The 19,109-nt window shown below is 39.4% G+C and overlaps 1 protein-coding gene across 1 annotated transcript in view; it reads left to right on the top strand.

Annotated features, from left to right (window-relative positions):
- Positions 1-18,849, top strand: part of man1a1 (mannosidase, alpha, class 1A, member 1) — a 488,943-nt gene extending 470,094 nt beyond the window's left edge. The window contains exons 9-12 of the mRNA XM_063033881.1: positions 461-680; positions 4,589-4,761; positions 9,928-10,043; positions 17,593-18,849. Coding sequence (XP_062889951.1) covers positions 461-680; positions 4,589-4,761; positions 9,928-10,043; positions 17,593-17,704 — 621 coding nt within the window. The 3' untranslated portion in view covers positions 17,705-18,849. The remainder of the gene's footprint in view (positions 1-460; positions 681-4,588; positions 4,762-9,927; positions 10,044-17,592) is intronic.
- Positions 18,850-19,109: the final 260 nt, after the last annotated feature.

Below are 19,109 nucleotides of genomic sequence, written 5' to 3'. Positions count from 1 at the left end.
GCTTCTTCTTTGGAATTGATACCATCCCTAATTTCTCTTGTCAGCCACGGGTGCACTACCTTCCTTGATTTATTCTTTTGCCAAACTGGGATGAACAATTGTTGTAGTTCATCCATGCAACCTTTAAATGCTTGCCATTGCATATCCACCGTCAATCCTTTAAGTGTTCATTCAAATAGAAATCAACTAGAGGAGGTTGTTGAATAGTTCTCAGCTGGATCCAGCTCCTGATTTGGAGGTTTGCGTTTGATGATCTCAGCAGCTCAGACATACTGGTGGTTCATTAAGGGGGAACAAAATAAACATTGATTCAAATTGATATTGGTAATCCTAACTGGAAAAGTCAGTTGCAAAAATCTGACAGGGAAAGAACAATGCTTGAATTAATTTTTCTTTTGTCCAGAAAGAATGCTTATATTACAGCAAAACTCATTAGACATTATCTCCATTTTTTACCAAGGCAATTGAGACTCATTTGATTAGAAAATCCAATGGAGGATTTAAATATATAGCTGAATGGAAAGGTGGCTTGCTTGAGCACAAGATGGGACATCTGACTTGTTTTGCTGGAGGGATGTTTGCACTGGGAGCTGACAGCGCACCTGATGATAAAAGCGGCCATCACATGGAACTAGCTGCTGAGATTGCACGTACATGTCATGAATCCTACGACCGCACAGGTGAGGTTCATGTGATGTATGGGTTAATTGACTTTACATTTAAAACAATAATTTTCTCTCCCTAAGGGTGTTAATTCTTTGCTGGGTGCCATCCTTTGAGTGTCCCTTTGATTATTGGCAGCTTCTTAAAATGTCTTTTATTCAAGTATAAAACACTTAAATTGAAGTTAACATCACATTTGCATCTGATCTTATTGTCACATGTGAATGGCCTTGTTCCATTGCTGAAAGAATCTTCATAATGTAGAAATACAAGAGCATAGAAACAGCTGAGTCAGCCAAAGGTTCTTGTCTTTTTGAAGAGCAGGAACCCTGACCATTTTCTCCTTCCTATTCCAGAGTATGGAATCAATTAACAGCAAACACTATTTCTTTACTTCTTTGTATTCTCCAAGAAACTTGCTCCTAATAAATATGTTCCAATGGTAGATAGCAAAAATAATGGGGTGTTGCAGTTTATTGCATCCTGTTGTGTTTCTTCTAAGGATATAATTTCCAGGCTTGTGAAAGGATTAAAATGCAGATGCAGAATTTAGCTGATACAGGGCAATATTTTGATAAAGATTCAAGATTGCTTATTGCCATTCTTCAGTACACAAGTGAAAAAAAACATGATTGTTACTCCAGAACCAATGCAGTATAAAAAAAATTACATACCATAAGCATAAAGAACAATAAAAGACATTAAAACTATAAATATGAAAAATTCTTAAGATGTTGGAATTCCAGAGTTACACACACAAAATGCTGGAGAAACTCAGCAGGTCAGGCAGGCAGCATCTATGGAAATGAATAAACAGTTGACACTTTGGGCCAAGCCCCTTCTCCATAACCTGTGAGATTCTCCGTTAAATATAAATACATAAGATTAGCTTATACACATAGACTGATTGTATGTACATAAAACGATGCTAGACACAGGAGTGTCCGTACATAAGGTGACTGACAGGAAATGATTTAGTAGTCACACAAGGCACCATAGGGATATGTGCCATTGCCTTAAATCTGTCTGGTTTCAAGAAGTAAACAAGTGGGTGGAACAGCTCTCATGTGAAATCCCATAAAATGACCTACTGTGTAGTTAAAGCTAATTGCTATTTGCCGATGGGTCCAATTGTATTAGTGATATCTTTACTGTAAGCTCGAGTGATACATTATCATTGCCTCTCCACCACCCCTGCCAGCCTCTTCACAATCTGCTAGTTTGGCCATCATGCCCACCACCTCTGCCAACCTCTTCACAGTCTGGTAGTTTGGCCATCAGGCCCGAATAAACCAGTTTTCTCCAGTTAAGCATTAATGAAATCATAATATTTGGTATTTTGCCAATAAATTCCTCCTGTTTGAAAACTGCAAGTGAAAAATCACAACCACAAAATATCTCAAATGTTTAACTGATAATTTACACATCTGTAGGAGCGGAGTGGGGAGTGGGTGGAAATATTCAGGAGCCCCACCTCCCTGCCACTATCTCCTAGAATGAGAACAAAAAAAAATGATATAGGGTCAGGTTAGTTTGATGAATTCCACTGCAGGCTGGCTGCCAACTTGCTGCTGTTTGTTAATTAACTTAATCGCACCATGCAGACAATATTAACTGTGCTGACCAATATCAACATGCCTTAACAAGGAACTCAAAATTGTGAGAGTCTAGCATCACCAAGCTAGTTTGCATTACTTAAATTCCATGTGCACCTTTCAAAATGGCGTGCAATGTGGTTAGATTAAGTGGCAGATTTTGGTGAATGTGATCTTATTGGAGAAAGGTCCTTAGAGTCACAGCACAGAAACAGGCCCTTCAGCCCATTGACCCATTTAAACTGCCTACTCCCATCAACCCGCACAGGGACCACAGCTTTCCATACACCTACCATCTATGTATCTATCCAAACTTCTCTTAAATGTTGAATCGAGCTTGTACGCACCACTTGTTCAGGCAGCTCATTCCACACTTTCACGACCCTAAAAATGAATAAGTTTCCCCTCATGTTCCCCTTAAACTTTTCACCTTTCACCCTTAACCCATGACCACTAACTGTAGTCCCATCCAACCTTAGTGGAAAAAGTCTGCTTGTATCTGATCTCTACACAGCCAAATTTTGTAAACCTCTATCAAATCTCTTCTCAATCTCCTATGTTCCATAGAATAAAGTCCCAACTCATTCAAACTTTAAATATAACTCAGGTTCACCAGTCATGGCAACATCCTCGTAAATTCTCTCTGTACCCTTTCAACATTATTTACAGCTTTTCTGTAAATAGATGACCAAAACCAAGTCTTATACAACTTCAACATAACATTCCATCTCCTGGGCTCAGTACTTTGATCTGTCCTTGCAGAAATAAATGTTGTATCCCGAACATTCTGGGTAGGAACCTCCTCTTCCCACTTCCAACACCTTTCCCTTCCTCCTCTATGTCACCTTTAGTCACACAGCATTCCAAGTGCCAACCATCTGGAGGAAATTTAAGTATGCAGAAGCTTTGAGGTCAGGACCAAGCTCTTCAGTATCTGCCTCACCACTCCAGGTACACTTTAGCAATTTTAAAGAACGGTAGGAAGCAGTAAACATAAGCATGTTCATTGCTACGGTCAGTAGAAATGGGTTCACTCCTGAGCTTAGTGTTCCAAAATACATGCACAGGTATCAAATTAACATTACATGCTAATTGATAATATGACCTGACTTCAGGAATGGAGCATGCATTAGTGCCCTCACACCATATCAAGCACCATTTTGGAATTGAAACTATCGCCACAGCACACAAAATACATATTCTTTAAATCTGAATTTTTTATTCACTTCCTGAATCAATTTCAGAATTAGAATCAAAATCAGGTTTATGATCGCCAGCATATGACGTGAAATTTGTTAACTAAGCAGCAGCATTTCAATGCAATACATAATCCAACAGTGAGAGAGAAAAATAATTAAATAAAGTAAAACATAATAATAAACAAGTAAATCAATTACGTATATTGAATAGATTTGAAAGAGTGTGCAAAAACAGAAATACTGTACATTAAAAAAAAGTGAGGTAGTGCCCAAAGCTTCAATGTCCATTCAGAAATCAGATGGCAGAAGGGAAGAAGCTGTTCCTGAACCCCTGAGTGTGTGCTTTCAGGCTTCTGTATGGTAACAGTGAGAAAAGGGCATGCCCTGGGTGCCAGAGGTCCTTAATAATGGACGCTGCCTTTCTCAGACACCACTCCCTAAAAATGTCCTGGGTACTTTGTAGGCTAGTGCCCAAGAAGGAGCTGACTAGATTTACAACCTTCTGTAGCTTCTTTCAATCCTGTACAGTAGCCCCTCCATACCAGACAATGATACAGCTTGTGAAGCAAACTGTATTTTAAGATTTTGGTTAGATTTAGAAAAAAATAGATTTGTTCTTATAAATGAATATTTTCTTATGTCTATTCACTTTTCACATCATTTGTGAATTATGGTACTTGTGAATGGGGTGGAGGTTAGCTTTACGGCACCAGCCATAAGATCGGGGTTTAATTCCTGCCACTGTCTATAAGGAGTTTGTACGTTCTCCCAGTGGCTGTGTGGGTTCTATTCAAAAGTTCTGGTTTCCTCCCATATTCCAAAGATGTACAGTTACAGTAGGTGAGTTGAGAGCATGCTATATTGGTGCTAAAAGTGGGGCAACACTTGCAGACTACCCAGCATAATCCTCGCTGATGTTTTTTTAACACAAATGGCGCATTTCACTATATGTATCAATGAACATGTGACAAATAAAGCTAATCTTTAAAAAGAAAATCTTCTAAACCTTTCTGAGAGTACTATCTATGAAAGTTACTCATGTTCAGCTTGATAATGCAAACATTGCGGACCAAGTTAGTTTGATAAGTATTAACATGTAGTTAAACTTCTATGCCTATTCTTGATTTCCAGCCACAAAGTTAGGCCCCGAGGCCTTTAGGTTTGATGGAGGCGTTGAAGCTATTGCAACAAGACAAAATGAAAAATATTACATTCTGCGCCCTGAAGTGATTGAAACACACATGTACATGTGGAGACTAACCCATGACCCTAAATACAGGGAGTGGGGTTGGGAAGCTGTTCAGGTATGTGTGTTTCGACCTACATTCGTTGAATAAAACATGTAGGCCTTTTGTTTTAATTATATATGTCAAGTTTTCATGACTTTAAGTCATAGCACATTAGAGGTTGGGGATGGATAAGTCTTGGGCTGGACGTCCTGCTCATTTAATGAAGGTGAAGCATCTTCCATAGCCTCTCCTTTCCATGTGTAGTGATCACCACAGGACGACTGTTTGGCTTGCCATGCAGGTGGTCACCCACATATGGCCTCTCTTACACTGTGCCAATAGCAAAGCCTTCACATGGTGTCCCTGTTCTTACTGAGTTTGCTATGTCATGGTGCGACCAAGTGTCCAGTGGTATAATTGGGTGGGCAGGCTGGGCTCATCAGCCTTGGCTGGCAGCCAGCCTGGAAGGCCAACTCCAATTCCAAACCCAAAAGTAGATAAGACTCCTTAGCCTTGTCAGGCACACAGTCTAGGAGGAAAACTCCGATACTCGACCTACAGCCTTGTGGTCACCTAGTTGTTGCAGCTCGCTGTGCCATTATGGAACGTCGCCTGGCCTAAAGAGTGGAATCGGTCCATGTGCACTGATCCTCATTATAAACCTACGCAGCGCAGGTGGGAAGAAAAGTCCTACAGCAATGGAGAAGGGGGCAAAACAAAAGGTGTTAGATGACACTGGAAGTCACAGTCTCAACTCTGCATGTAAACGGCTCTGACCCCTGGGTCGTCTGTCTGTTGACCTGCGGCCCGTGCTCCAAGTGTTCCAGAGTCTGCAGATCCAGAATTGGCCTCTACAGTCTCCAATGATCGTACCATCACTCCTGCGGGCTCTTCTTCCCTCCTGATCTTCGCAAGATCCAGCCAGCATCACAATAGAGATTGTATGGAAGACTTATTTATTGGCCTTTGTTTGTACCTCAGAAATGGCATTCTTGCATGAATCGTAAGTTAACTAACTTGAAGTCCAGTCCTAATTTTAACTGTAGATTTATTTTTCCTAACACCAAGTGCATAAGGATACGTATAGACCTGCGCTGCTGATTGGCTTGGTCCCATTGTCGACAACAGCTGTGTTATTATCCTTCTTCACCTTTCTTCTCTGGTGCTGTCTCTGACTTACAATTTGGGAACTTTGATGACAAACTTGCTGAGTTGGTTCTACATTCCAGTTGACCTTTTTTTAGTCATCAAACCAAGTACATCTCTGTGGCCTTTTCGTCAGCAGGGTCTTTTGTGCTAGCAATTTTAACATAAAGATGTTATGTCCTCCATATTGGATATCTCTCTGGCCTGTGATTCCCCAGCAGATTCACACTTCATATCTGTTTCTTAACCATGGACTGTACCCAGTCTATGGTGTGATTCAGTAAGTTTTCTATTTAGTGTTTGTAGATGGCCCTGTCAGAGAGGGGCAACACTTGACATCCTCTTAGGAAATGAGGCTGGACAAGTTGATGTGTCTGTGAGGGGAGTACTTTAGGATCAACGACCATATATCTATTAGTCTCAATATAGTTATGTAACTAGATAAGACTATCCACAAGGCAAAATGTTAAATTGGAAATGCTAATTTCAATTGGATAAGACAGGAGTTTGCAATAATTAATTGAAAGAGGTGGTTGACATATAAAAATTCTCTTGGCAAGTGGAAGGTTTTGAAAAGTGACATACAAACTGTTCAGGGATATTAAGGATCTAGTCAGCAAAAAGGAGGCATATTGCAAGCATAGACAGTTGGGATCAAGTGAGTCCCTTGAGTATAAGAGATGAATGAGTATGCTTAAGAAGAAAATCAGAAAGGCAAAAAGGGACCATAAGTTGTCCCAGGCAAATAAAAAAAAGAAAATCTAAAAGATTCTATAATTAAGATCAACAGTAGCAATGAAGAGTAGGTCCCCTTAAGGATTGATATGGTGATCTATGTGTGGAACCACTAGAAATACACAAGGAATTAAATGAATAGATTTCAACTGCAATTGCGGGCAAGGAGGAGATGGAAGCCAGTGAGTTGGTGAGGAAGGAACATTGATATCCTGCAGCATATCAACATAACAAAGAAGGAGGTGCTGGCGATCGAGGACTACATAAAAGTGGATAAATTCCCAAGGTCTGAACAGGTATAGTTAAACAGAGCTTAAGGTTCCAATTCTTGTAACCTTACTCACGATAGGTAGGTGATGATGGAAGTGTCGGTCATGCTTGTCTTCTTGGCAGAAATACTGAGTGTAAGAGATGGGGCCTTGTGTTACAGTTGTATAAAATGTTGGTTGAGTTACACTTGGAGAATTGTATGCAGTTCTTGTCGCCATACTATAGGAAGCTAAAGGTACACATGATATTACCATGATTGGAGGTAAAAAGAGAGATTGCTGAAACAAAGGAGGCTGAAAGGTGACATGATAGAGGTACGTAAAATTATGAGAGGCGTAGGTAGGGTAGATAGCCAGTGACTGTTTCACATCGTAGGGGTGTTCAAAATTAGAGGGCGTAGACTTAAGATGAGAGGATGGTTGTTTAAAAGAGATCAGAGAAATGGCTGGCAAAGCTCCTTGAGGAGGTGATAGAAGAAAGAGCAGTAACAGCATTTAGGGTAGGTGTCTAAATGAACAGAATTTGGAGGGATATGAAATTAATGTAGGCATGGGATGAAGTAGTTATAGATGTGTCAGAGCCTGTGACCCTAGAAACTACTTTGGTGGGGGGGGGGGTGGTTCTGGTTTCTGCAGGTATTCTTCATTGAATGATTTTTATTCTCCATTATGTCACTCTGCATTCTTAGTAGAAACTTAAATCCATAATCATCCCTTATGGTAATAGAAATGTTGGTAAACTCACAGACTTGCACACTAAGCGATTTTTGGACCTCATGTCATTTTGTATGACCAGGGAAGAAGAGAGAAAGGAAAAATATATACAGCATTTTCTGGATTCTCGACACATTTCAAGGGATTAGCTTGCTCGCTGAGCAGAGAATTGTTAGCAACGTTATGCATAAATGTATGTTTTTGAAGATATGAGTATGAGGTCAGGAGAGAAAAATTTTATGCCATCATTTATTAATTTAAAAATACACAAAGATTTTCCCCTCCAGGACAGTACCGTATTTTACAAAAAGAAACTTTCTGATTAAATTCCCTGAGGATTGGCATGGCTATACAGGAATTATTAGAAATCGAAGCAGTACATGTAGAGCTGCTTCCCTGCTCCACCATTCAATGAGATCTTTACCTGAGTGGCACTTGCCTGCACTAACTCCACGTTCCTTATTTCCTTTAATATCTAGAAAATCTTCAACATGTGCCGGTTAGCACTCCCATTTTGATTCCAGTCAGCTTGAGTCCCTGCATTTGTGGTTAAATGTCTTCATTACTGTTTAACCATTTGCTTAATGATACAAAAATGTCAGTAGTAGCCAAAGGTTATTGAACACGAAGGCAGATTTTCTCAATAAAGTTATTAAGCTAATTGACATGTCACCTGCTGTTATATTTATGAGGAAGTCATAGGAACAGTTAAAAGTGGTATGGGATTACATTTAAAGTGAATAATTTAGCTTCTGGAAGTACATTTTGAGAAGTAACGAAGACACTAGTTTATGTACATGTACTTTAATAATAATTGTGTGGCATGACCCCTGATTTGCCTAGGTGCATTCTCAGAGAGTTGAAAATCATGTTTTTTTAAAATCTTTGCAGTTACTAATGGGAGATGCATTGTATTAACACCATAGGGTATAGGAGCTGTATTGGGCCATTGAGCCTGCTCCACCATTTCACCACAGCTGATCCATTTTTCTTCTCAGCCCCATTCTCCTGCCTTCTCCCCATATCCCTTCATGCCCTGACCAATCACTGATCTATCAACCTCTGCCTTAAATATACAGTACGTAAAGACTTGGCCTCCACAGCTGCCTGTGGCAAAGAATTCCACAGATTCACCACTCTCTGGCTAAAGAAATTCCTCATGTCCATTCTACAAGGACATCCTTCTGGTCTCAGATGCTCCCACCGTAGGAAACATCCTCTCCACATCCACTCTATTAAGGCTTTTCATCATTTTTTAGGTTTTAATGAGGTCACCCTCATTCATCTGAATTCCAGTGAATACAGGCCTAGAGCCATCAAATGCTCTTTATATGACAAGCCATTCAATCCTGGAATCATTTTCATGAACCTCCTTTGAACCTTCTCCAGATTCAGCACATCCTTCCTAAGACAAGGGGCCTAAAATTTCTCACAAAATTTCTATGTAAGGCCTTACCAGTGCTTTATAAAGGCTCGACATTACATCCTTGCTTTTATATTCTAGTCCTCGAAATGTATGCTAACATCGCATTTGCTTTCCTCACCACAGACTCAACCTGCAAATTAACTTTCAGGGAATCCTACACAAGGACTCCCAAGCCCCTTTGCATCTCTTATTTTTTTTGTTTTTTTTTTGTTTTTTCTCTTCATTTAGAAAAAAATCAACCCTTTCATTTCTCCTACCAAAGTGCATGACTACACTTCCTGACACTATTTTTAATCTGTCATTTCTTTGGCCATTCCTCCAATTAATCAATCTTGATTCTGTTCAATCTCAGCTAGTCAAGATAAAGGGTTTATATTTTGCAATACATTGTTTAAGTAACTAGTTTTCACTCTTATGTTATGAGGGAGACAATTAACTCAATCATCTATTCACAAAGCATGAATGTGCAAAATTTTAGTGAACAGCATTATGGTAACATTTTCCTCCATAGTTCTAGATTCACGCATTATATTTGTCACTTTATTAGTCAAAGGTTTATAAGTGTTTACAGATCAAAGAGTGTACAACCCAACAAGTCCCTGGCAAAGTTTATAATCCTTAGAAATCTTGCCTCACAATTCTTCTTGTAATTACAACATATCCTACAAGTCCTTCATTTTATATTTAAGCTTTTCTTTAAATATAGTATCTACGATATTCTTTTTCCATTTCCTTCCATGTAATCATATTGCAAAGAAAGGTTCCATTTTAAACAGCAATTTTTTAAATTTAAATAATATATTTGAGTGATAAATATGGATGGTTACCGCAAGGTGTCAGCATGCTAATGTTGAGAAGAACCATAAATCTTTTGGGTAATTTTGCTGTTAATTTGACAATGATTTCTTTTGTCAAAAGATATATCAATTATGTTGCCTTATTCCCAAATAGGCTCTTGAGAAGAATTGCAGAGTAGCTGCTGGATATTCTGGAATTAGAGATGTTTATTCCAGCCAACCAAGTCATGATGATGTGCAACAGAGTTTCTTTCTGGCAGAAACCTTAAAGTAAGTAATAAGGAAAAAACTGATTAGTTTTGTGACTTCAAAATATCTGTGAGTAATAGTTGCAGTGCTGACAACTGGAAATAGATGGGAAGATGTGAAAGGAAAGTATACAATTTTTATCTAGAAAAAGCATATTTAGCTGAGAGGCAGTTTTCAATTCTGAATGAATGTCTGAAGGACATTTTAAGTGCACTGTGAGAAGATAGTGAAATTTTGATGTAACATGCAATTTATTATCACTAATATGTCATCTGATTATTCTAACCTAATTCTCTGGAGCAAGATATCTTTTGTTTATGATAATCAGTCCAACTACATAGAGTAATAGAAAACTACTTCACAGAAACAGACCCTTTGGCCTGTCTAGTCCATGCCAAACCATTTAAACTGCCTACTTGCACCTGAACCATAGCCCTCCATACCCCTCCCATCCAAGTACCTATCCAAACTTCTCTTAATTGTTGAAATGAAAATCACATCCACCTGGTAGCTCGTTCCACCCTCTCACGACCCGCTGAATGAAGGAGTTTCTTCTCATGTGCCCCTTAAACATTTCACCTTTCACTCTTAGTTGAGGTCTCACCCAACCTCAGTGTAAAAAGCCAGCATTTACCCTCTCTATACCCCTCATAACTTTGTATACCTCTATCAAATCTCCCTTCAACCTTTCCTTACAACTCTAGTCCTGACATCATGCTTGTAAATTTTCTCTGTACTCTTTCAATCATATTTTCATCTTTTCTGTAGGTAGGTTATCAAAACTGCACACAGTACTCCAAATTAGGCCTCGGCAACATTTAATCCAATTCAAACTCCTGGACTCAGTATTGTGACCTACAAAGGCCAATGTGCCAAAAACTTTCTTTACATGTTCAATTACTTACATTTGCTTATGTGCATTCTAGATTTCCCCCCCCGCATAAACAAATTTGCTAAAATGTTTAGATAGCCAGTTACCTGTCTTTGTTTTCGTTATAAGGACCTGAACAGATTGGATATAAATAATTTCATTTTCTGGAGAAGTTTGGTAGTTTCAGATTATTTACATCCTAACTGACTACCTTTCTGTTTTTGTTAGTCCGTAACAGCATGCATTAGAAACATAGAAAACATACAGCACAATACCGGCCCTTCTGCCCATGAAGCTGTACCGAATACGTCCCTACCTTAGAACTAACTAGGCTTTACGCATAGCCCTCTATTTTTCTAAGCTCCATGTAGCCATCCAGGAGACTCTTAAAAGACCCTGTTGTTTCTGCCTCCACTGCCGCTGCCGGCAGCCCATTCCACGCACTCACCACTCTCTGCGTCAAAAAACTTACCCCTGACATCTCCTCTGTACCTGCTTCCAAGCACCTTAAAACTATGTCCTCTCGTGCTAGCCAGTTCAGCCCTGGGGAAAAGCCTCTGACTATCAATTGTGTGTCAATCACATACAATTGTGTGTCAATCTAAGTATGACATCTTTCCCATTATTAAATATGGATAGAAGGGAAATATTGCTTTCATATAACAATGTGATTTATTTTCCAAGGTTTTACTAAAAGCTGCTACCAAGATTTTATTCACAGTAATGCAACACACACAGTATAATACATTCAAGACATCAATATTTTCATTCACAATACTAAATACTTCAATACATTTATTTCAGAAATGTCGAAGTCCCCAGATTGCTTCCCCATATTCCATCATTCCATCAATGAGACATTTGAGAGGCTATTACACAAGCCTCAGTACATACTCCTGCAACTTGGAATGTTCCACTGGCCATCCTCCAGTTACAGGCATCTCCTTGCATCGGGAAACCAAATAAATTTAGACAGACCAAAGTGCATTCTTTCACTGAGCTGTTGATGTTCCAGCAAAAGTCAGCATTCCCATGAACAGCCCCTACACACAAGAATACTGTGTTAAGCAGATGCTCAGGATGAACTTCGATAAAGACCACTGAAATTCACCATCCACTCTCACAGTGATCTCTCTAAACCTCCAACAGTTTTACAAGAAGGCCTTGTTTCAAGCTCAACGTACAACACCTCATCCTTGTTTTAAACTCACTCCAGCTTTCCAATTTCCTCTCCTTAACTCCCTTTACTTCCCATCCATATAAAAATATACTTTGCCTCCCAGTGCATAATCTGGCCTACTGGCTATGTCCCCGTAGGACAGGACCGTATAAGCCACACAACCATAGTAACTTAATCTGATTCTACCTGACATATGCCTTCTCCCTATCAGAAAAAAATTCCTTTATTCCATCCATCACTCTCCCCTATCTTTACTACTAGCTAGACTGGAAAATTAGACTGCACATATTCCAGGGAGCGCTGGCTAACTAGATACACAATTGGCTTGATGGTAGAACGCTGTTTCTTAGACTGGAGGACTGTGTCTAATGGTGTCTCAGGGGTTGGTACTGGGCCCATTATTATTTGTCATCAATATCAGGGATTTGGAAAAAAATGTAAAAGGCATAGTAAGTTTGCAGGCGACACTAAAATAGGTAGTATAGTGGACAAAGGAGATATTTATCAAAAATTACAAGGATATCAGACCTTCATCAGTTGAGTAAGAGGCCTGAGAAATGGCAAAGTTTAATCCAGATAAGAGCAGATGCTTGAAATCCAAGCAACACACACAAAATGCTGGAGGAACTCAGCAGGCCAGGCAGCATCTATGGAAAAGAGTACAGTCGATGTTTCAAGCCAAGACCCTTTAGGAGGACTGGAGTAAAAAAGATGAATAAGAGTTAGAAAATGGCGGGGGGGGGGAGGGAGAAACACAAAATGATAGGTGAAATTGGGAGCGGGGGGTGAAGTAAAGAACTGGGAAGTTGATTGTTGAAAACGATACAGGGCTGGAGAAAGGGGAATCTAATAAGAGAGGACAGAAAGCCATGGAAGAAAGAAAAGGGGAGGAGCACCTGAGGGAGGTGATGGGCAGGCAAGGAGAAAGGTGAGAGAGGGAAAAGGGGATGGGAAATGGTGGGGGGAGGGCATTATTGGAAGTTCGAGAAATCGATGTTCATGCCACCAGGTTGGAGGCTATGGAGACGGAATAAAGTGTTGCTCTTCCAACCTGAGTGTGGCCTCATCGTGACAGTAGAGGAGGCCATGGATTGACATGTCAGAATGGGAAGTGAAATTAAAATGTGTGTCCTCCACCATCAACGCTGTCCTCAACCACATCTCCTCCATTTCACATGTGTCTGCCCTTACTCCATCCTCCCACCACCCCCCCAAGGTTAGGGTTCCTTGTCCTCACCTACCACCCCACCAGCCTCTGTGTCTAGCACGCAATTCTCTGTAACTTATGCCATCTCTTACAGGATCTCATCAACAAGCTCATCTTTCCCTCCCCTCCCCTCCACTTTCTGCTTTCTGCAGGGATCACTCCTTATGCGACTCCCTTGTCCATTCATCCCTCCCTACTGATCTCCCTCCTGGCACCTATCCTTGCAAGCAGAACAAATGCTACTCCTGCCTTACATCTCCTTCCTCACTACCATTCAGGGCCCCAAACTTCCTTCCAGATGAGGCTGTGCTTCACTTGTGAGTCTGTTGGGGACACCTACTGTATCCTGTAGTCCCAGTTGTAGCCTTTTGTATATCGGTGATACCCGATGTAGATTGGGAGACCGCTTCGCCAAACACCTAAGCTCCATCCACCAGAAACAGTAGGATCTCCCAGTGGCTACCCATTTTAATTTTAAGAGCATTCACCCTATATGTGCCTTCATGATTTTATATACCTCTATAAAATCACATCTCAGTCTCTTATGTCCAAAGAAATAAAGTCCTAACCTGTCCAACATTTCTCTATAACTCAGTCCCTCAAATTCTGGCAGCATCCTTTTAAATCTTTTCTGCACTCCTGTAAAACCTTCCAATATTTTCACATAGAAAGTGAAGTACTATTCCTTATCTTGCAGTGATTCTTGTTATAAAGTCACTAACAGGTTAGAGTGAGAATGGAATGGAGAATTAATGTAGCAGATAATCAGAAACTCATTATGTTTAAAATTGCTGATGAAAATAAGGGAAAGTTAGAAATCAAACATGTTTCAACCTTTAGAGAATGAGGCTAAAGGTAAGAAGAGTAACACATAAAGTGCTGAAGGAACTCAGCAGATCAGGCATAATCTATGAAAAGGAATAAAGAATCCATATTTCAGACCAAGACCCTTCCTTAACAGCAAGAAAACAAGGAATGCTGTGGTGGTGCCTGAGAGTGCGTGGTGAAGGTTTATAATTAGACTGTTTGATGAATGAGAAAATTGGAAAATATTGGAACTGAAAGATGCAAAATGCTGTAATACAGAAAGCCTTAAATAAAAGAGAATGTTGGAAGTTGGTAATATCTGTGGAGAGATTTAGTCAAATTCTGATAGGACATATAGGGTAAATGTCAGGGACTTTAGGAGAGCTGATGTACAAAGAATCACTATTGGGGAACTGTCTCCATGGGTTGGAGTTATATCAAGGAAACGTTCTTGTGGTTGTTGGGAGTCATTCATCTCAGTCTCAGGCCACTGCTGCAAATGCTCTGTGGATACTGTTCAGCTTTCTCATCAATGACCTTCCTGCCATTGTAAGGTCAAGAACGGGGAATATTCATTGTGATATAATAGCCTTAAGTTCTGCATGATGTTCAGCAGTGAACTGACAAGCAATACACATCACTTATTGCCAAGCACGAGCTGTATCCAACAACAGAGAAACTAAATACCTCCCGTTGGTGTTCAGCGGAATTGTTGTTTTGAACCTCCCATCATCTTAGCTGTTACAGTTTACAAAATCTCCATCTAACCAATCTTATACTCAGAAGACAAATGTAGGCAAGATTTTAGTTATCTTCTAACTAGCAAGCTAACTCTTAACTTGCCAAAGCTTTGCACTATTTAGAGCATGATGGAATATTTTTCACTTATCTAAATCAGCAAGTTATAACAATACTCAAAAAGCCCAACACCATGTATGACAGTACTGTCTAATTGATCAGCTCCACCTTCCACTTCCAACATCTATTTCATCCAAGAATACATTATAGCTGCAATGTGCATCATCTGTGGATGGTAGAACTCACTAAAACTCCATTAACAGATTCTTTCAAACCCATGAACTTTATTTTATGGAGAGAAGGGAAACATCACACCCAGGAAAGCTACATTCAAGCCACACATTTTTCCTAACAAGCATATATTGTTGTTCTTTCATTCCTGGGTCAAAATCCAAGAAATCCCTAACTGCATCCTCCTTATCACAAAATAGTCTGCAGATGCTGGGGTCAAAGCAACACCCACAACACGTTGGGGGAACTCAGCAGGTCGGGCAGCGTCCGTGGAAACGATCAGTCAACGTTTCCCGAAACATTGACTGATTGTTTCCGCAGATGCTGCCCGACCTGCTGAGTTCCTCCAGTGTGTTATGAGTCCTGCATCCTCCTTATATCATCTCCAATTTAGGAAAGGTACTCCTCATCACCTAGCAAATTGCATTTAGGTCTGAAGTAATAAATGCTCTTTTTCTGTATACTTTTAATCCAAAAAAAAGGCTCAGCTCCATGTATTTTTGTGACAAGTGCTTTAGCAAGATATTGATACATCAAAGTTTGTGGGAGAGCTGGATATTTAGGTTGGCAATCTTCAGATGTCTACATTTTGGAAATCACTAGAAGTTGCTGTCTTATTCATGTATTAAAGATGATGAGGCCTGATATGAATGTAATACAGCAGACTTGTGTTGTTAAATGCCCCATGTGGGTGTAAATTCCATGTTAGCTCTATTCTTTATAGTGCCAGCCTAATTTTAGTTCAGTACCAATGTAGTTGCTATTTATGCATGATTGTTATAAGTTGCTGAACATTCCATAAATGCATAAACAACATAGAACAGTATACCATAGTACAGGCCTTTCAGCTCATAATGTTGTGCCAACTCTTTAAACTACTCTATGGTCAATCTAGTCCTCCATTTTTCTTTCATCCAGGTGCCCATCTCGTATGCATCCCTAATCTATCTGTATCTACCACTAATCCTAGCAGCATGTTCCATGCACCCACCACTCTGTGTTAAAAAAAAAATCTATTTCTGACACACCCTAAACTTTCCTTCAAAAACCTTAATGTATTAGCCATTTCTGTCCTGGAAAAAAGTCGCTGGATTTCCACTCTATTTATGCCTCTTATTATCTTGTACAGCTCTATCAGATCACCTCTCATCCTCCTTTACTCCAAACAGAAAAGCCCCAGTTCGCTTAGCCTATCCCCATAAGTCATGCTGTCTAATCCAGGTAGCATCCTAGTAAATCTCTCTGCACTCTCTCTTAAAGCATCCACATCCTCTGTATAATGAAGCCGCTAGAACTACACGGGTGGTGCAACCAGAGTTTTATAGAACTGCAACATTACTTTGTGGTTCTTCAACTCAATCCCTCAACTAATGAAGACCACCAACACGATACAACTTTGAGGGATCTATGGACGTGGACCTCAGATCCCTCAGTTCTTCCACACTCTTAAGAACCCTGCCATTAACATTGTATTCTGTGTTCAAGTTCAACCTTCCAAAGTGAATCACTTCACACTTTTCCTGATTGAACTCAACCGCTCACAACTCTGCACCCTATCATTGTCCCTTTGTAACCTAAGGCTACCTTCTACATTATCCAACCACTAACCTTTGCTTCATTTGCAGACTTACTAACTCACCCTTTCACTTTTTCATCCAATCATTTATAAAAATCATAAAGAGCAGGACTCCCAGAACAGATCTCTGTGGAACACCACTGGCCATCAACACTATTACTATTTCTAATCAAGTGCCAAATTAGCTGCTTGGAAAAAATGAAAGCAAAGTCCTGAAGAGTATGGTTTTTCTTCCACTAGCACTAAATGATTTATAAAGCACATCAACATCAGCCAAAAATTATGCACATCACTCTATATGAATTTAAAACTATGAAAAAAAGCCCACAGATGTGCTGAGATAATGACTATTGATTATGTGCTTTAGTATAACAAGTTACTTAAGTTAAAAGTTGTTGGGCACGTGGCCAAGTGGTTAAGTCTAGGGATCTGAAGTTCGAGCTAGTTCGAGCCTCAGCTGTGGCAGCGTGTTTGTGTCCTTGAGCAAGGCGCTTAACCACACATTGCTCTCGTGTCTGTGTGAGGAGTGGTGCCCCACACAGACTTCCAATCTGCGCCTTGTAAGGCATGAAAATGCCCAGCGCAGGCCTCTCATGGTCTGAGTCGACGTTCCCTCCTAAGTTAATAGATTAATGGCAAAATCAGGGTCAATGTTACAATTCAAGATGACTTTGAATAGTGTGTATTCCTTACAACTCCTGTCCATGAAACAGTATTGTTAATACTGTAGGTGTGGAGGAATATAAAATTGTGCATGATATTAAAATAGACCAAAGGTGCTGCAGATCAAAAATATTATATGTGACTGTTTAGGATTTAACCAGTGTTGAGTACAATCATTGCATTTTCTTGTTATTGTAATAATCTATTTTAATACAAATGCCTATTGCTTGCCTTCAGGTATCTTTATTTGATGTTCTCCGATGATGACGTCCTTTCACTGGACCACTGGGTATTCAACTCTGAAGCTCATCCATTACCAATTATACGTAAAAGTGACCAAAAGCAGTAAATTAGTGCAAATATTTCGACCATTGAAACATTCATTATTTTAATCCAAATGTGCGTGCTGTAAAACAAAGCAAAATAAATTGTAATATGCAACATGCATGCTGCCATATAATGAATACAAGACTGCAGGAGACTGCAACAACTCTAACCTCCTCTGTGAGGAGATGTCTGCTTTGAGCTGCAATTTTTGCCATGTTGCAAAAAAGCCATAATTAATTTAATATCCAGAGATTTATTCATAAAGAGACATTTTTTTTTGCTTCAATTTGTTCTTAAGTCACGCATTTATAAAACTTAAAACCAGGAGACTTTCTTTGTGGAATCATTTCTATTTCTGTTTAATTGACTTTTACAAATTGAGATCTGAATATAAATGCTATATTTTATTTTTTCCCTATTTTGTAGAGTGCAGATAAAAATCAGTGTGCTGGATAAATCATGGATGTTTTTATTTCTGGGAATTAGTTTGAGATCTGAAGAGAGGGAAGTCAAAAATCTTGTAGGAGGTGATATAGTGAATAGCAGAAGTTTTAAATTCATGGTGTGGAGTGGACCCAAAGGACAAATATTGCACTTGACAGATCTTCTAAAATATGGCAGATGTTCAATCTGTGAATTGATTTCAGCTCGTCTGTATTTTATGATTTTTACATAATATCTATTTGTGTATTTCTGCAAACTTAAAAATTCCCTTTATATGAGCCTCTAATGTTGTAAATTGTTTGACTGTCTATTTCAAAAATAAAAATATTTTTATGTATGTTTTCTAAAGCAACAATTATAAAATGTATGGTGATAGATACATTATCTAAAGAATTGGTATTTTAATTAATGTACAATTGTGGGCAGGGTGTTTAAAATGTTTACTTTCTTCTCGCATTTAAATGTTCAGGTAAATGGTCACCAATGAAAATGTAGTTGGTAGACAGGGATTCAAGAACTTTACTCATCTTGAGCCTATCCAAAACTCAGTTAACATTCTCTGGTGGTTACTGTTGCCACTGTGTGGGTGCGCGCGCGTGCTTGGATGCATGCGTGTGCGGTTTGGAAATATTTGGTATCATTTTATACATATTCTGTGATCATAATCTTCTTGACAGTTTGTACATTCCTTCCTGAACACCTTCGATAAAAAATAAATGAGAAAAGCTATTTTTGTTGCGAGTGTATATTGTGACAAGAGAATAATGCAGTTCACATAGGTGATGCAAAGTTACAATAGATAAGGGAGATAACCAAAACCTTGGCCAAAATATGGTAATTAAGGAGCGTAATAAAAGATGGTGGGGTGGAGATACATCTCTACCAAATGAGGTGTAAGGCACTCCTTCCCTCCGCTAGCCTGCAGTTCACCCTTGGACAAGGTGTAGCAGCTGCTTAACCTCACTAATCAGGGTCACGTGAAG

The sequence above is a fragment of the Mobula hypostoma genome, chromosome 2, assembly GCF_963921235.1.
Source record: "Mobula hypostoma chromosome 2, sMobHyp1.1, whole genome shotgun sequence".
Classification (NCBI taxonomy): domain Eukaryota; kingdom Metazoa; phylum Chordata; class Chondrichthyes; order Myliobatiformes; family Myliobatidae; genus Mobula; species Mobula hypostoma.
This window is presented reverse-complemented; position numbering and strand designations above follow the sequence as displayed.